This window comes from Mustelus asterias, chromosome 5, assembly GCF_964213995.1.
Source record: "Mustelus asterias chromosome 5, sMusAst1.hap1.1, whole genome shotgun sequence".
Taxonomy (NCBI): Eukaryota; Metazoa; Chordata; class Chondrichthyes; order Carcharhiniformes; family Triakidae; genus Mustelus; species Mustelus asterias.
The window spans coordinates 69799169-69817995 of NC_135805.1; the positions used below are offsets into that span (position 1 = coordinate 69799169).

Genomic DNA, 18827 nt, shown 5'->3' on the forward strand with positions numbered 1-18827 from the left:
CCCGTAACCCCACGTATTTACCCTGCTAATCCCCCTGACACTAAGGGTCAATTTAGCATGGTCAATCCACCTAACCCTTGTGAGGAGCTTGTGTTACATCCAATTTTAATGACAATGAAAGTTTCCAGATCAATGACGTAGGCCGTCGCTCAAGCTGCATCCATTGGAATGCATCGACCTGACCCATTTAACTGAGAAGGGGAGACAACTGAGAGATCAGCTTTATTAGTGGGCTTTTAGATTGCAGCTTTTACAGAAATCTATCATTGATTTATAGTGACAGTTAATGAAATGGAGTTTCTTTAATCCTGTGCCCAGAGAAAAAGTCATTATGTGTTATTAAGATCTATATTTAGAAGTTTATTTTACTTTGCTCAAAAAAGATACAAAAGCATTTTAACCATTTTGGCATTATGCTAATTTAGGCATATATGGCTGAAAAATATATTTAAGTAATATTGTTTCATAAGTTTTAAATAAGCTACTTAATTTTCAGCATAATTTTTCTGATGTTCATAATCAAATGCTCATAACTTTAAATTTAGAAATAAAGGGGGCGATTCTTCCAAAAAAATTCGAAGTGTCGAATTTGCATAAAAACTGGAATAAATCCGGCTGTTTTTTTCAGCGGGAATTTCAAAATGAATCTCCCACACTCTGCGCACTGCAGAGTGCACGAGCGTGAATCCCGGTGAAAATCAGTGGGCAGGGCCTATGCCTGCTGGAGAGGCCAGCAGCATAATGCTGAGTGGGCCACTGCGAATGCACCGATGTGTCAGCACCCAGATCAGCGCAAGCACTGTCGCCCGTACTGCCGGCCTCCCGATCGCTGGCCAACTTGATTACTGGTCAGCCCCGTGACCCCCCCCCCCCCCCCCCCCCCCGCACCCCCCCGCCCCCCCCCCCTCTTCCCAATGGTCCGATTGCTGACCCCCTGGATGTGTCTGGGCCAGCCTCGTCTCCCCCCCACACCTCCAGCCCCGCAGCCCTGAAGTCCTGATCCACCACCACCGGCAGCCCCAATGCCCGGATCATTGGCCTCCCTCCCTCCCTCTGTCACTCAGCCTGAATACAGAGTGGCAGCGGAACCCCCCCACCACACTGATTGCCCCCAGAAACCCTCCCATTAGGCCCTGGCCCCTTGGCACTGTCCAATGCCCAGTGGGCAGTGCCAAGGTGCTCCCTGGGCATTGGCACATTGCCCCTTGGGCAGTGCCAGGGGCCAGGTTGGCACTGCCAGACTGGCAATGTCCAGGGGGCACTCCCCCGGCACTTGAGTCTCTTGAGGGCCTCGATTGCCTTCTCTTCATTCCTGCGGGGTCTGGCCATTAGCTCCCCACAAGTGGGGAGCTATAATAAACCCTGCTGGGGTGAACCACTCCTGGTGGGGGGGGGGGGGGAACGCTGGCGGGCCCAGAGATTTCAGTTCCTGGCCCACTAATGATACTTAAAATATATGGTAATGAAGATTACCATAATTTTTGCAGCTCTGCGCTGATTTCTGGTGCCAGAAATCCGGCTACCGGAGACTCACGGAGGCCATGGCGCCCAGCAGGGAGCCCGCAAAGTGGCCTCTGCTCGAGACTCCCGGCCCACTGCACTCAGAAGCAGAGCAGCGGGATGGGAGAATTGCCCCCCAAAATAATTGATGGTGTACAACCCACTTCATAATCAATAGTTTTAAGTACATATGTAAAAATTTTGCATTTCTTAATCGTTCATGTATTTGTATTGCACACGAATTGTCTATGACAGCCATGATGTTTATGATTTCTTAAATAAAGGAACTTTGTTTTTTTAGTGTGCCTGTACTATTCAGAGCTATAATGTGATTAAACTTTTTTAGTGAAATTAAATAAAGTGAAAGCCGAATTATCAGCAATTTGCCACGGTTCTGATTTCAATGTGTCATAAAAAGGAAAGTCAGACGGACTTGAAAGGTTGACTCTGTTTTTCTCTTCACAAATGCTGCCAGACCTGCTGAGTTTTCCCAGCACTCTCTGTTCTTCTTTTAGATTTCAGGCATCCACAGTATTTTGCTCGTATTATGATCTAAACACCAACCTGCTTACTAATGCCCTTTGGGGAAGGAAATCTGCTGAGCTTACTTGATATAGTCTATATGTGACTTCATCCTCATGCCAATTTGGTAACTCTTAACTGTCCTATGAAGTGATCTAACAAGAAGCTTCATCGTATCAAACCACTACAAAGAATAGGAATTTTAAAAATGGATGGACTCTTAGCTGTGACCAAGGCGTCGGATTCTGACCTGACAAAGGGAAATCCAACTCATTTGACCTGACAACATTTTCCTCACTACCATCTGAGGGCTAGATCCAACATTAGCAGAGCTGTCCACAAGCTCATCGAGCAAAAGCCAGATTTAGTCATACTTACTGAATTATGCCATTGAGCCAACATCACCATCCCTGATTATGTACTCTCCCACTTTAAGTCATGTTGGTGGAGGGAGAAAATTTATCAAGGACATCAAGACAACTCAATGCTGACCTTCAGGAATTGCCATGATGTCTTTTCTCTGCACTAAAACATGCCGGTGGGGCCTCAGTTTAATCTCTCATTTGAAAGATTGTCCCTCCGACTATCCAGCCCCCAATACTGCACTGTTAGCTGAGATTATGTGGTGCATATATATCAAACACCATGGAGGCAGTCAGAAGCTGTGAATTTCATTTATTTTTTGTTCTTTGATGGGATGTTGGCACCACTGTCAAAGCCCATCCCTACTTGTTCCTGATGATGGTGGTGGTGAATCACCTTCTTGAATCTGGTGTAAGTACACCAACATTGCTGTTAAGATGGGAGTTCTAGGATTTTATTGCAGTGAGGGTGAAGGAATGGCAATATAATTTCAAGTCAGGATGATTGTGGCTTGGAGGAGCACTTGCAATATGTGTCTTCTGCCCTTGCTCTTCTGGCTGGTAGAGGTTGCGGATGTGTAATACATTGTTGAAGAAGGTCTGAAGAGTTGCTGCTGTGGATGGTGCATACCGCTGTCACTGTGCATCAGTTATGGAGGGGGTGAAAGTTGATGGAATGTCGATCAAGTAGGCTGCTTGTCCTGGATGGTGCCGAGCTTCTTGAATGTTGGAACCACATTCATCCAGGCTGTTATGATCCTTGGAGAAACTGCACCCCATTAACCAACTGGGTACAGAAATTAACTATTTAAATAAACTGACAACCCCGCACCACATTTATACATTACACCGCACTCTCAACAGAGATATTGGATTTTCACTGAGGCTGGTAAAATAGTGACCAGGACAAGGTTCTGGGATTCCCACAGTTTTAGGAGTGACACTTAAGGTTGCAGCTATTGCAGGTTGCAAGCCCACATCCTGTGTTCCTGACCTGGCCAGCTCCATTACAGGGATAGGAATATCTCAGTCTTCCGTAATTTTCATGGAATTGGTCTAGCATTTCAAAGAGTTGTGGTTCACAGCATCTTAGCAATGTCGTGAACCCACTGTATCTCCTACCAACACAAGATGGCCACTGTACCAGTTTATGCACATACACTTTTCCACATATGCACAGAAACCAATGACAACATTCATAGAATCATAGAATCCTACAGTGCAGAAGGAGGCCATTCAGCCCATCGAGTCTGCACCGAACACAATCCCACCCAGGCCTTATCCCTATTACCCCATGTATTTACCCTAGCTAGTCCCCCTGACACTAAAGGGCAATTTTAGCATGGCCAATCAACCTTACCTGCACATATTTGGACTGTGGGAGGAAACCGGAGCACCCGGAGGAAACCCACGCAGACACGGGGAGAACGTGCAAACTCCACACAGACAGAGACCCAAGCCGGGAATCGAACCTGGGTCCCTGGCGCTGTGAGGCAGCAGTGCTAACCACTGTGCCACCATGCAGTAGTTAAAGTGCCAGCAAGAGACTGACTGTGTTAAAGGTTCCAAAAGTGATAAAAACAAAGCTGTGGCATTTCACAATAAGTAATTTTGGAGGTTTTTTAATTAGTCTGTGTCAGATTCCCAGTTGTCCGCCATAGTTTTTCAACAACTGGTCTGGCATTTGAGTAGCCAGTTGATTTCTCAGATTCATGTTATTTGATATTAGCAAGACACAAATAAAAATAAAATTAAAAATGTAGTGTAATACTGAACGCTTAGCAAAACAAGCAAAAGGATAAAATACAGAAAGAATATTTGGTGGTGAATGTACCCTCCTGCACATTGCCCCTATAAAAATGGGCGCTGCCAACCTGGGCCTACCTTCAGCATGGACCTGCACATGAATGTTGGGCCATGCAATGGTGTGAACTATTGTCTGCATGAGACAACCTTTTGAAAGGTAAATTCAGAATTATGCCATGGTATTCCCCCAAAAAATCCCTATGGCCTTCAAGCCCTCATGCCCATTCACCTAGATCACCTGTCCTGTCCCTTCACGCTGACACTATAGTTAAGAAAGCCCATCAAAACCTGTACTTTCTCAGGCGGCTAAGGAAATTCAACATGACTCTTGCCAATTTTTACAGATGCACCATAGAAAGCATTCTTTCTGGTTGTATCACAGCTTGGTATGCCTCTTGCTCTGCCCAAGACTGCATGAAACTACAAAGAGTTGTGAATGTAGCCCAGTCTATCATGCAAACCAGCCTCCCATCCATTGACTCTGTCTACACTTCCTGCTGCCTTGGCAAAGCAGCCAGCATAATCAAGGACCCGACACACCCTGGACATACTCTCTTCCACTTTCTCCCATCAGGAAAAAGATACTAAAGTCTGAGGTCAAGTACCAACCGACTCAAGAACAGCTTCGTCCCTGCTGCCATCAGACTTTTGAATGGACCTACCTTATATTAAGTTGATCTTTCGCTACACCCTAGTTATGGCTGTAGCACTACATTCATTGATAGCTTTACACTTTCTTAAGAAAAACCCTATTTTACTATATCCCAGCACTACATTCTGCAACCTATCCTTTCCTTCTCCCCTATGTACTCCATGAACAGTATGCTTTACCTGTATAGCGTGCAAAAAACAATACTTTTCACTGTATACCAATACATGTGACAATCATAGAATCCCTACAGTGCAGAAGGAGGCCATTCGGCCCATCGAGTCTGCACCGACCACAATCCCACCCAGGCCCTACCCCCACATATTTACCCACTAATCCCTCTAACCTACGCATTTTAGGATTCTAAGGGGCAATTTTTTTAACCTGGCCAATCAACCTAACCCACACATTTTGGACTGTGGGAGGAAACCGGAGCACCGGAGGAAACCCACGCAGACACGAGGAGAACGTGCAAACTCCACACAGACAGTGACCCGAGCCGGGAATCGAACCCGGGACCCTGGAGCTGTGAAGCAGCAGTGCTAACCACTGCGCTACCGTGCCGCGAATCAAATCAAATCAAAAACCCGTTGTATTTAATAGAGGAACCTTGTAGTGACAGCAGGATGTATATAGCCAAGAATAAATAAACAGAATTGACTAAAAGCCCAGAAATCCATTTGTCTGTTGAAATACCTGAGCCCCAGAGAAATGATTGCTTGATTGACAGCTCTGATTCTCTGATCTTTTCTGTCAATTTAACAATGTTTATTTACACAAGATAAAGAGGTTTCAAGTGCTTGCAGATTCTGCTCTTGATATTTTAAAGATTCTGGCTGATTGACACAATTGGGCTATAGTAAGAGAGTTTTTCTTAAGAAAGTGGAAAGTTATCAATGAATGACGGGTTTTCTTTAAAAACATCTTTAAACATGTCCTACTATCACTATAGGACTCATTGTTTCTATAGTGTACCGTGGGTGAATGGGCATGGGTGTGCCATAACTTGGCATAGGGTGACATTAGGGGGTGTATCGAGGTATACTTTGGCATTGGGATCATGGGGAGCCATTGGTGGTGAGAGGGGGAACAGCTTAGCTAGAAGGACATAAGGAGCTAAAGGGTGTAAGGGTATCACTAAAACAAGAGTTCAAGATGACCAGCGAGTGCTAAATTAGACAGTTTGATTCTCTAAAGACTTCTGAACAGCACAAAGCTTCAGTAGTCAGGTGAGCAGAGAGAAAAGTAGATCAGCCTCAAAGGAATAGTTATTAGCCCACCAGCCCAGTGAGGATGATGTGGATGAGGGTTTAGGATGCAGGGTCACACATCCCTAACTTACCCAAGAATAAGCACAGGGTTCTTCCTTAACATTTGTTGTGACCTGATTATATTACCAGTGCCTTAACAACTCTTTTATTTCCAAATTCAGGTCCATATTTACAAGTTCACCCATGACAAGAGTCTGCAAAGTGGCAGAAAAGGTCAAAATAAGTCAAAAAAGAAGTTACATTTTGTGTAATCCTTGTAAGAGAAGGAGCAGGAATGCAGGAATCCAGGAGCACTCCTGGATCCTCTTCAGGCCACCCAGCTACAATTTGGTTTCTCTTTCCCAGCATCCCCTGTGGAACACATTCCCCAGCATCAGCTCCTTTCTGGCTCCATGAATTTAAATTCCAATGTCCTCCGTCTCCTGAACCAATTTCAGCTCCGCTCTCTCCCCTCCTTACATCGTTCGCATCAGTTTTGGGCAGAAGACAGTCTTGAGATATTTAACTGAGGCCCATGACTTAAAATTGCCCAGGTCTCATGTTCAGCTTCGCACAGGGATTTCCCCTGGCGTTATATCCCTTCCCATTCTGAACTAAAATGGACCCAACCCTAAGTGCCTCGGATAAACGGCAAAGGAAGCAGCAGAATTAATGAGAAAAAAATTCCAATGTAGAGGAGCTAAAGTGAACGAGAAAACCTGTAGGAAGGTGATGACCTAAGAGATCAAGCCATCTTAAATTGAGTAAGAATAATCAAGGGAAATATAAAGTAAAACAACAGTAAGTAAAAAGGTAGAGAAGCGGCTGAGAGAAATGTGGCTAAAATGGAGACCAGGCGATATGTTCACAGTGGGATGTATACTTATCAGATACAAAACAATGGAGGGCTGAAGACGTGAAAGGAAGCGGGTGACAGAAACTTACAAGGGCAAACAGAAGGATGGTGTGGACCAGTAGATAGAATTAGGGTGAGTAAATGAGTTCTCTCGGGCAAGTGACATGTCAGTCCAGCATCACAAATCAAGAGTAAATCTTTAAGGAATGGCGTGGTGGACCAGAATAATCAGGAATAAGCATTGCTCCGACAGGGTGACAAGTGTTAAGCAAAGCCAATGAAATGGCAATATGAGCTAAAATTAAATTAGTAACTGAAACAAGAAAGGAAAGAAAATGACCCAAGAGATTATAATATGGACAGAGAGCAGACCAAAGTCCAACATTGCAGGAGGTAAGAAGTTCACTAGGAGTAAAAATGTTCAATAGGGAAGCCATGAGGGGAGAAATGAAAGAAAGTCTGACTGCAAGAACAAGGGCCCAGGAGAGGTAAAGAGAGAAAAAGGAGGAAAAGGGAAATCGGAGTGTTGGGCTCAGGACCAGAGCAACAGCTGAAACACACACATGAATGGACACTGGGGAACTTAAGGTACATTGGCAAGGTTATGTAGCAAGATTAGGATAGATGTTCTGGTAACTAAAAGGGAATAGTGAGGAGACAATAGGATGGAATTCAAAGCTAAAGACACAAGTTCCACAGTGGGATAAAGGTGATGTGCATTTTGGAACGTAGAAGAAATTATGTTCAACTTCGGAGTCATATGTGGAAGGTGAGTGAGCACAGAAGCTTTTTGAGTTGTGGTATGAAATGTCTAAAGGATTTCCCAGCTTAGCACTCTCGAGGGCAATTAGGGATAGACAACAAATGCTGGCCTTGCCAGCAAGAAAATAAGAAACTGATTGCTGCAAGATGGATTGCAACAGTACGCAATAATGCTGCAATTAAGCATTCGGAGAAAAAAATGCAGTGTAAAATGGTGTCCTTCCAGACCCAGAGCAACAAAAATAAATGTGAGAAGGAAACTACAATTAAATATCTACGCTTCTTCAAGAAAATTAACTATGTGACAAATCAGCCTCCTATTGTACTTGGGCACAAGGGATCATCTAGGACAGCACATGAAAAATGTTGAGGAGATCAGATTACACATCCATAATGGAACCCATCATAATTTCATATCTCATTGCATTTAAATAGCTCCACTGTGCATGTGCAATGTTCCCAGCACTCAGGAAATGTAATTTCCACTGGGGTTCACACACTGCAGGGTTTTCATAGTTATTTCACCAGAATTATGGCTAACAATCAGGAAACTCCACTGCGGAAAATCAGCCCCAACTCACACAAGCCCCTCTCACCACTCACTGAAACTACAGCTTCAGAAAATTGGACCTTAGAAATGAACCCACACTTAATTAATTGGTGTTTCACTTAATTTACCGAACAATGGCCTGTTGACATCTTTCAAATTTAGGTCACCTGCTCCTTTGAGAAAAAAAATAGCAATGTTAAATAGCAAACAGCACAGAAATGAAATGTCTCTGTCTATCCATGATCCGAATTTGCATGTACATGCTTCACTGCTATAATTATATGCAGTAGGCAAATTAGTTTGTTTAATAAACACCCTGCAAAGGCTCTGAAACAAATCTTAGCTAGATAACATCTTCCCCTGCAACAGTTGTCAGTTGTTTAATTCCGAGTGACCCAGTAGGGATGAATGTCTGTGGTCACATGCTATATTTTTTCTGTGAGTAAAGTTAAAAGAATTTAGCCCAAGTGCTGTCTATAATGTTAACATGCTAACAGAGAAGAAGGCGGTGTAGTGATAATGTCATTAGTAATCCAGCATCCCAGACAATTGTTACAGGGGCACAGGTACAAATGCAACCATTGCAGTTGGTGAATCTGAAATGTAAAATTAGTGTCAGTAATCGTGACCATGAAACTATCATCAATTATCTTAAAAACCTATATAGTCCACTAATGCCCCTTAGGAAGCAAAATCTACCATCCTTACCTGGTCTGGTCTACATACAACTTCAAATCCACAGCTATGTGGTTGAATCTTAATTGCCCTCTGAAATAGCTGAGCAAATTGGAAGGAGTAATTTGACAAGGAACTATACTATGAAAGGTCTGACACTGGGAAGTTCCAAAGAACAAAGGGACCTTGGCGTGTTTGTCCATGGATCTCTGAAGGTGGAAAGGCAGGTTAATAGGGTGGTGAAAAAGGCATATGGCACACTCGCCTTTAACAATCGGGGTATGGATTACAAAAACAGAGAGGTCATGATGGAGTTGTATAGAAATTTGGTGAGGCCACAACTGGAGTATTGTGTGCAGTTCTGGTCGCCACATTATAGGAAGGATGTGATCGCACTGGGAGGGGTGCGGAGAACATTCACCAGGATGTTGCCTGGGTTGGGTCATTTAAGTTATAAAGGGAGGTTGGATGGGCTTGGGTTGTTTTCTCTAGAGCATAGAAGACTGAGGGGTGACCTGATTGAGGTGTTCAAGATTATGAGGGGCGTGGACAGGGTGGATAGGGACTGTTCCCCTCAGTTGAAGAGTCAGTTACGAGGGGACACAAGTTAAAAGTGAGGGGTAGGAGGTTTAGGGGGGATTTGAGGAAAAACCTTTTTACCCCCAGAGGGTGGTGACAGTCTGGAATGCACTCCCTGGGAGGGTGGTGGAGGCAGGATACCTCACCTCCTTTAAAAAGTACCTAGACGTGTACTTGGCACGCCATAACACTCAAGGCGATGGGCCAAGTGCTGGTAAGTGGGATTAGGTGGGCAGGTCAGGGCCTTTCATGCGTCGATGCGGACTTGATAGACTGAAGCACCTCTTCAGCACTGTAGTATTTTGTGATTTTGTGATTCTGTGAAATCATTCAGTTATGATCAAACCTACACAAAGAAGCATTATAAGACTAAAACTGAATGGTCACCAGGCTTCCACCTAGGCATCAGATTAGATTACAATAAAAATACAATGTACATATTGTAGACAGAGAAAGAATGACTACAACAATGATTTTAACAATAATAAATGCAATAGTGGCTTTGAAATGGCTTTTCTGGCTGAGAGTTAAGCATGCTGGGATTTTTGGTCAACTTAAAATTAAAACCAGATACAGGTCATAAAGTTACTCTGAGTCAGGGATCTGGTCTGGGAACTGTGATCTGAAGCTTCCTGTGTTGACCAAATATAGGAAGCTTTTTTACTTTTCAGTAGACTTGGTGGCACCAGTAATGGGTGAGGCATGCAGTTTGAACCAAGCATAATGGCGTCGGTTACAAATAATTTAATTGGCTGTTCAATCTGTGTGATCGGTTATGGGTTACACAATTGGTAGGATTACAGAGAATCTCCTGAAAGAAAGTGAAGAATTTGTAGATAAAAGACATGTGCAGTCATTTGTTTGCCAACAATAACTCTATAGAGATTCACCATCATAAGAAGTATGCCCTGAAGGATCCTTCAGAGAGAAGACTGCGAAGATAGATTCTATATTGGGGATATTTCTGGCCAAGTCTTTCCTAAAACTCGGTAGTATCTATTTTCAGTTAAATAATTAAAGATGGCAGACCCATCAGAAGTGGTGACACAATGGTATAGAGTAAAAAGGAAGCTGTCATGGGAATCATCAACATCAACTGTAGAACCCAAAATATCAAATCGAACATGGGCAAGCAAACCTCCTGCTGACAACCACCTACCACCCTCCCTCAGCTGATGAATCAGTGGCCCTCCATATTGGAAACCACTTGAAAGAAACACTGAGAAGACACAGAATGTACTCTGGGTGGAGATCTTCAATATACATCACAAAACGGAGCTCAGTAGTATGACTGAGCTGAGCTAAAGGAAATAGTTGTCAGACTGGGATTGTGGAAGATGGTGAGAGAACCAACACAATGGAAAAATCTACTTGACTTCATCAAAGCATTCTCAACTGCCTTCAGCTATGAAAACTAAATGGATGATCCACCTTGATCTCCTCCTGAGCTCTCCACCATGACACCAATATTCTCGGCTGAATCAAGTCACTCCAATATCAACAAACGCTGAGCTCCCTGGTTGCTGGAAAGTCTAAGGGTCCCAGCAACATATTGGATATTTTACTGCAGGGGTTTGCAGCAGGGCAGAACTAGCTGAAGTTCTGGCTAAGTTAAGAACACCAACAGTTCTGGCATCTACCCAACAAATTAGAAAATTGCACAGGCCAGTCCTGTCCACAATAAAATAGACAAATGCAATCCAGCCTTTTACCAGTCCATCTTCAGCCTGCCAGCTAAATGATGGAATGTGCCATCAAATATATAAATCAGCACTTACTCATCAAAAACCTGCTCTCCGATGTTCAGCTTGGATTCCATTAGGACCGCTCAGGTCCAAATCTGATTCAGACCTCGCTCAAAATATGGACAAAAGCTGAAGTGTCAAATAAGAGTGACTGTCCTTGACTTCATGGCAGTATTTCACTGAGTGTGGCACCAAGGAGCCCCAATAAAAAGGCCAAAAACATCCCGAGCACAAAGGTATGTGGTTGTGCTCATGCTTGTCAGAAGCTAATCACCTCAGCCCTATAACAGTGCTTTAGGAGTTCCTCAGGACAGGGCCCTAGGCCCAAACACCTTCAACTACTTCAACAATGACCTTCCTTCCATCACACAATTGGTCAGAAGTGGAGAGGTTTGTTGTCCTCAGCTCGATTCACCATTACCAGATAACGAAGCTGTCCGTGCTTGCATGCAACAATATCTGGGCAACACTCAGGTTTCAACTGATAAGTAGCAAATAACATTGTAAATAAACAAGTGCCAAGCAATGATTATAACAGGAGCATTTAACCAATTTCCCTTGACATCCAATCTATTATTGAATCTCCAACTATTGATATTCTGGAAGTCACCATTGAGCAAAAACTTAACTGGATCCGCTACATAAATATTTTGGCTGCAGGAGCAGGTCAGATGCTGGGAATTCTGCTGTGAGTAACTCACCTTGTGACTCCTCAAAGTCGATATGCCATCAACAAGACACCAGTCGGGAGCGTGATAGGATATTCTCCACATGTTTGGGCGGCACGGTAGCACAGTGGTTACCACTGCTGCTTCACAGCTCCAGGGTCCCGGGTTCGATTCCCGGCTCGGGTCACTGTCTGTGTGGAGTTTGCACATTCTCCTCGTGTCTGCGTGGGTTTCCTCCGGGTGCTCCGGTTTCCTCCCACAGTCCAAAGATGTGCGGGTTAGGTTGATTGGCCAGGTTAAAAATTGCCCCTTAGAGTCCTAAGTTGCGTAGGTTAGAGGGATTAGCGGGTAAATAAGTGGGGGTAGGGCCTGGGTGGGATTGTGGTCGGTGCAGATTCGATGGGCCAAATGGCCTCCTTCTGCACTGTATGGTTTCTATGTCCAAACACAACTCCAACAACACTCAAGAAATATGGCATCATCCAGGAAAGGCAGTCTACTTGATTGGCTCCACATCCATCAACAATGCATTGAGGCTCCATTGTGTACCATCTTCTTAATACGTGGGCATTGCTGTTTGAGCAATTTGTGAATTTCACTTTGAAAAATAACTGTATATCTTTCTCCTTTACATAGAATTTGCAGCATAGAAATAGGCTATTCTGCCCAAACAATCTAGGCCGCTGTTTATGCTCCAAACAAGCCTCCTCCCTCCTTACTTCATTTCACAACATCAACGTAGCATGTTACTCCTTCATTACAACTTGAGAAGTTTTGGGATATTGAATGCAATGACCTCAAACTTCCTGATGATGTAAAAGGTCACATAGCCATACGTAAACCAGTGTGAAGGTTTTGTAAATTCCATTAAAATTGTCAGCAAGAATTCTTCAAATCATAAATTGGTAGCATGTAAATAATAAAAGCAGAGAGACAATAAAGTCTTTAGCTGCATGTTACCACCCACAGTTTACTTGTTGAAGCACTCCACTGAAACAGCTAGTGATTTGGCCATCACAGACATGATTTGAAGACAATGATGTACGAGCAAAGATCAAGTTAATGCATCCTCCATTTATGACCAACAGTTTCGAATAGCTGACTTGTCAGCTGTCAGCCCAGCCTAACATAGAAAGTCATATATTTTTGTCAGATGTTAACTTATGGATGATGAGAATCTATTTATGACACCATGGACAGAAACCAATTAAATTATAGCTGGCTGTGAGCTGTGATTGAGTTCATTTCATTGTGTGGGCTGTCATTGGAGACCGAGGCAATGGATAGAAACTACTGAAGCCTGTCATGCAGGAAATACTGAGGCTTGGCACGGTCTGGGATTGCTAAGGGAATAATCCAGTCAGGAACTGTTGATACCCAACTTGTGAAGTGATTGTTGAGAGCGGTTTAGTCGGAGTACTTTGATAATTTTGGTTATCTGTGGCTAATCTGTGAAGATTATTAGTGATGATCAGGTTGAGAATGCTTATACTCACTTGTCACAGAATCTGTGTATCCAGAGAACATTTAGAATAAAGAGCATTTCCTGAGAGCACCACATTTTCATTACCTTTCAGTGTCAGTAAAGAACTTTATTAAAAATAAAGTTGGTTTATTTTTACACCCACACATACACGAGAGGGGTTTTGGAAGGTCCACCCCTTTTGTACTCACATAATAAAGGGGATAAGGAAAAAGGAAGCAGGTTCAGGGCACAACCACAATTTTTTTAAAAGTTAAAATTTCACGTGTGTCCAATAAGGTGAGTCTAAAATCAAAAGTAAAAATTTGCATTCCCAATCCCACAAGTTTCACAAAACCCAATCAAATTATTTAAATATTTTTATCCCTGTTTTTCAGTTGCCATCTCCTTCCTTCTCTCAGGTGTTTATGCAGTTAGAAAATTCTGGGGCTGAAAATCCACAGCCCTTCTAATGCATTCCCAAGGTGACCCTGATACATGAAAAGCCACAAATTATGCCAGGACCCAGTTATGCGTGGCCAAGAGTGAGCGCTCCCAATGCCAGGAGTTTCCACATTTCTGGCCTGCAAAGGGATCTGGCGTATCATTGGTAGTAAATTCCGGGTAAGCTCAGGATACATGCCAGCTAAGTGCTGCATTAGGGAACATGGACTTCTGAATAAGGCCTTTTTAAAGTCAAATTTTGGGACATAACGCTCCTCATCCACCAAGTCTTCCCCGAGTTGCTGCGAGGCCAGGATGTGATATATTCAGGGTCCAACCTAATTTCCAGTTGATTTGACAGATTGCAGTCAAATCTACAGCAGTAGTCTGCCAGATTGACTGAAGATTGCTGGAGTAAGTAACTCTCTGTTAGGTAACAGTAAGGAAAATATGGTGCAAACATGTCCTGGATTCATTAATATTTATCCTTTACCGTTGGAATGGCTTGCAAGAAAATCTCCTACTTTGGATGGCTGTGCTACATGGGGCTTGAATTGAAAATGTCAGCTGACTTTGCAGCCTGAAGATTTCTAGCGCTTGTGGTCAAATTCAGTACGTGTCAGAGAGTTGTTCCCATGAGCTGGAGTTTACTAGGGCAACCCATGTTACATGACAACTAGGCAGACTTCACAACCATGAGGAGAAAATGCCAAATAAAACATCAAAATAACAAACACATAGTTTTCTTTCTGTACTGCATATAATTTAGCAATTAAATAAAATCCTCAGATGACAGTATTATTGAAATTATGTTTCTTTTGAATCGATGAAATGGATTAATAGCACTCTTGTAGAGTGAGATCCTTGACAGTTTTGATACTGACCTTTGATCTTACAGTTGTGGTCAATCAATCAGCCTAAGCCATTGATCTACTCAAATGCTGACTGACGGAGGTTTTACAATGAGAAGAATCCTGTCTGGTCAAATGTTAGGCCAACAATTACTAAGGATATAATCTCCTCCAGCTCCAGTGCACCCCTACACCAGCACTGACCTTCCAACACTCTTTTGTCATGGAAGGGAGTCAGTGCACATTTAGCAGAACAATACCTGGGCTGAAAGTGTTAAATTATGAAGCCAGGATGCAAAGACAAGTTTTGTTTTCCAGAGAGGGTAAAATATGTAACTGAGGTGTTTAAAGTGATTAAAAACTAAGAGGGAAGGGTGGGCTAGTTCAGAACAAATGGAGTTTAGCCTTAAAATTAGTGTCAGGTCATTCAAGGGTGATATGAAGAAGCACCCTTTCAGACAAAGGGTAGTGAAGATCCTGAACTCTTTCCCCTGAAAGGCTATTAAGCTGGCACAACTGAACATTTTGAAATGAAGGTAGTTTGTTATTAGTCACGTGTATTAAAAGTAATGGAATCAAGGCAGGTAAATGAAGATACAGGTCAGCCATGATCTAACTGAAGGTCGGAAGAGACGCAAGGAGACAAATGACCGACTCCTCATGGAATCATAGAATCCTACAGTGCAGAAGGAGGCCATTTGGCCCATCGAGTCTGGACCAACCATAATCCCACCCATGCCCTATTCCCATAATCCTATGCATTTACCCTAGCTAGTCCCCCTGACACTGAGGGGCAATTTACCATGGCCAATCTACCTAACCCGCACATCTTTGGACAGTGGGGGGAAACCCACGCAGACATGGGAAGATTGTTCAAACTCCACACAGACAGCGACCCAAGCTGGGAATTGAACCCGGGTCCCTGGCGCTGTGAGGTAGCTGTGCTAACCACTGTGCCACCGTGCCGCCTGTTCCCATGGCCTAGATTTTCATCCATGAGGAGGGTAAGGGGAGTTGAGAAAACGTCCACAAAGGCAGGATCTTCATTGCTAGGGTGGGTATGAGCTGAAGTTGGGCTAGCTGGCTCAGGAAGAAGTGCAGAGGCAGTCACAGGCACTGCTGGCTGCAGAGGGAGGCTGTTTAAAAGGCCAACCACAGTGCTGTGAGACTATCTCCTAGCTAAAATAAAAATACAAAGGTCCTCCATCCCTCACCCTGCATACACCCTTCACCCTCCAAGCACTCATGCCTCACCTATGCCACCTCATGCCCCGATGCTAGTCTCTGCTCCTCCACCCAACTCCAATGTCCTCCCATGTCACCTATGTCAAGCTTGCCACATCCATAATCATTGAATCACTGTATACTTTCTAGAATCAATAAAACATATAATATAATTGGAATGTGTAAAAAAAGCTCTTGAAAATAAACATTCATTGAGAACTTTTTTCTTTGTTTGGAAAAAGGTTTGAAGTACAAGTAATCCTTCTGACTTTTTCCAAGCATACGGGAACATGATCAAAGCACAAGTAATCATCTGATGACCTTCCTCTATGCTTGAAAAGATGTCTGGACCAAGTGTCAATCATCCAGGCCCTTTGAAGTCTCACAAATGATAAACCCTTAAAACCACTTAACTTGTGTAAATAAACAGTGTGAAATTGATGGCAGTGATTACAGAGCCTGAGCTGTCAATCAAGCAATATTTTATCTGAGGAATGAATGTTCTCCTATTATAATAGTTAACTAGGCTCTCAGCCAACCCTCATGATGTATACCTGGTTGAGAGTCCAGACAGCTAGTATAATATTAGAACACCTGCTCCTCAGAAGAAGCACTGCTTGATTGACTGCTCAAGATCTCTGATCTCTGCAGTCAATATCACAATTTTTGTTTACACAAGTTAAGTGGTTTCAAGTGTTTGTGGTTCTGGCTCAATGCTTGACATAAAGGCAATAATCAATCTGAAAACTTTAGTGAGATAAGGAAGGTTAGGTATAGAGCAAGCAGTAGAATATAGAAGAATCAAAAAATGATTATCAGAGAGGGGATGATGACAGTGTTTAAAGAGCAAGTAGGGTTCCTGAGGAATGAGAATTTAATTGTCAATTTAAATAGGAGGCAAAAGGTAAAGTAGAATTATTATAAATTGAATAGGGAGGGAATCATTTGGGCAGAAGGTGGGTTTATGAAGGAAATAATTGAGAACATGTAATTAGAGGAAATACGAAATTAAATCCTTGAGTGATTTCCACTTGTCACTGGAGGTAGAGATAGAAAGGTAGCTACAAAGGATTTATGGAATCCATCAGCAATGAAAAAAATAATATTTAGGTTGCATGGTATCAGGCGGTAAGTTCAAGAGCTGGGAATTCAAAGCTGGCTAAAATATTTTTTTGTCATAAAATAGCAGCTGAGTTGGAAAAATGTCATTCCATATTTTAAAACATTTTAACATGGTGGAAAGTTTTACCAGTGAAGTGAATATATTAATTAATTAATTAAGCTAATTATTAGATATCAGATTCAATTTGATATATAATAATTGGGATGAAGGAGTACAATATAAAGGGAAAGACTCTTAGTACGGTAGAGGATCAGAAGGATCTTGGGGTCCGGGTCCATAGGACTCTAAAATCGGCCCCGCAGGTGGAGGAGGTGGTTAAGAAGGCGTATGGTGTGCTGGCCTTTATCAATCGAGGGATTGAGTTCAGGAGTCCGGGGATAATGATGCAGCTTTATAAGACCCTCGTCAGACCCCACTTGGAGTGCTGTGCTCAGTTCTGGTCGCCGCATTACAGGAAGGATGTGGAAAAGATTGAAAGGGTGCAGAGGCGATTTACAAGGATGTTGCCTGGATTGAGTGGCATGTCTTATGAGGATAGGCTGAGGGAGCTCGGTCTTTTCTCCTTGGAGAGACGTAGGATGAGAGGAGACCTAATAGAGGTGTATAAGATGTTGAGAGGCATAGATCGGGTGGACTCTCAGAGGCTTTTTCCCAGGGTGGAAATGGCTGCTACGAGAGGACACAGGTTTAAGGTGCTGGGGGGTAGGTACAGGGGAAATGTTAGGGGGAAGTTTTTCACACAGAGGGTGGTGGGCGAGTGGAATCGGCTGCCGTCAGTGGCGGTGGAGGCAAACTCAATAGGGTCTTTTAAGAGACTCCTGGATGAGTACATGGGACGTAATAGGATGGAGGGTTATAGGTAAGCCTAAAAGGTAGGGATATGTTCGGCACAACTTGTGGGGCCGAAGGGCCTGTTTTGTGCTGTAGTTTTCTATGTTTCTATGTTTCTATGTAATTTATGCTGAAATTCGCAGATTATTGTGAAATGCATGCATCTGTAAATATAATCAGAGTGGGGCCAGTTGTTAATTGTATATTGATGATTTAAAAACAACACAGTAGGCAAGCAATTTTATTATCATGGAGAATGTCTCAGTACAGAACTCTCAGGGATATCAAGAATGTTATAGGTTGCCATCTTGTGATTGATGGGTATTTTATTCTGTAGAACTACCCAAACATCTGAGGAACTTGTCCCGTGAATAATTTGACAACAGTGAGTCATTTTGACCTTTAAACACTAAATTAACTGTCTTTTTTTCATCCTTCCCAGATCATTAATTATATTTTTGGCAACTTTGTGCAGTTCAACCTTAATTACCTTTCAAGTATCATGAGACTTGGACATGAAGTTCCTTCAGATACTGGCAGTGTTGGACATGGAAACTTTGAGATTGCTAAGCAGAAGAAAGGTCCATCTAGTATACCTTCTACCATTTGGATAGTTCCATGTGACATTGATAATGGGGCTGTTAATCAAAGTTTTGAGTTCCTAGAATGTGGGAACAAAATCAGCACTGTGTATTCAAAATGTTATCCTTATTGCTATTTTACGGAAACTGGACATTTTCTGCTGAACAAAGAATATTAAAATGGCTGCCACAAGTCACCTGATCACAAGGTTGGCTCTATGTCTGGGAGCTATCTCCAGCAGTTTCAAGGAAAAAATAATTCCATATACAGCTTCTGGAATTTCACACTTCTTACAAACCCCTTGTAATCAATGAAAACAGAGGAAATGCAGATGAACTACCACAAAAGAGAGACCAAGACTCGCTACTGGATGTGATACTAATAAC

General features: G+C 42.9%; 1 protein-coding gene across 1 annotated transcript in view; it reads left to right on the forward strand.

The window, feature by feature from the left end:
- The window catches only part of LOC144493979 (G-protein coupled receptor family C group 6 member A-like), a 38786-nt gene extending 20167 nt beyond the window's left edge, over positions 1–18619 (forward strand). Inside the window, exon 7 of the mRNA XM_078213553.1 lies at positions 18302–18619. Coding sequence (XP_078069679.1) covers positions 18302–18619 — 318 coding nt within the window. The remainder of the gene's footprint in view (positions 1–18301) is intronic.
- The last annotated feature ends 208 nt before the right edge of the window (positions 18620–18827 follow it).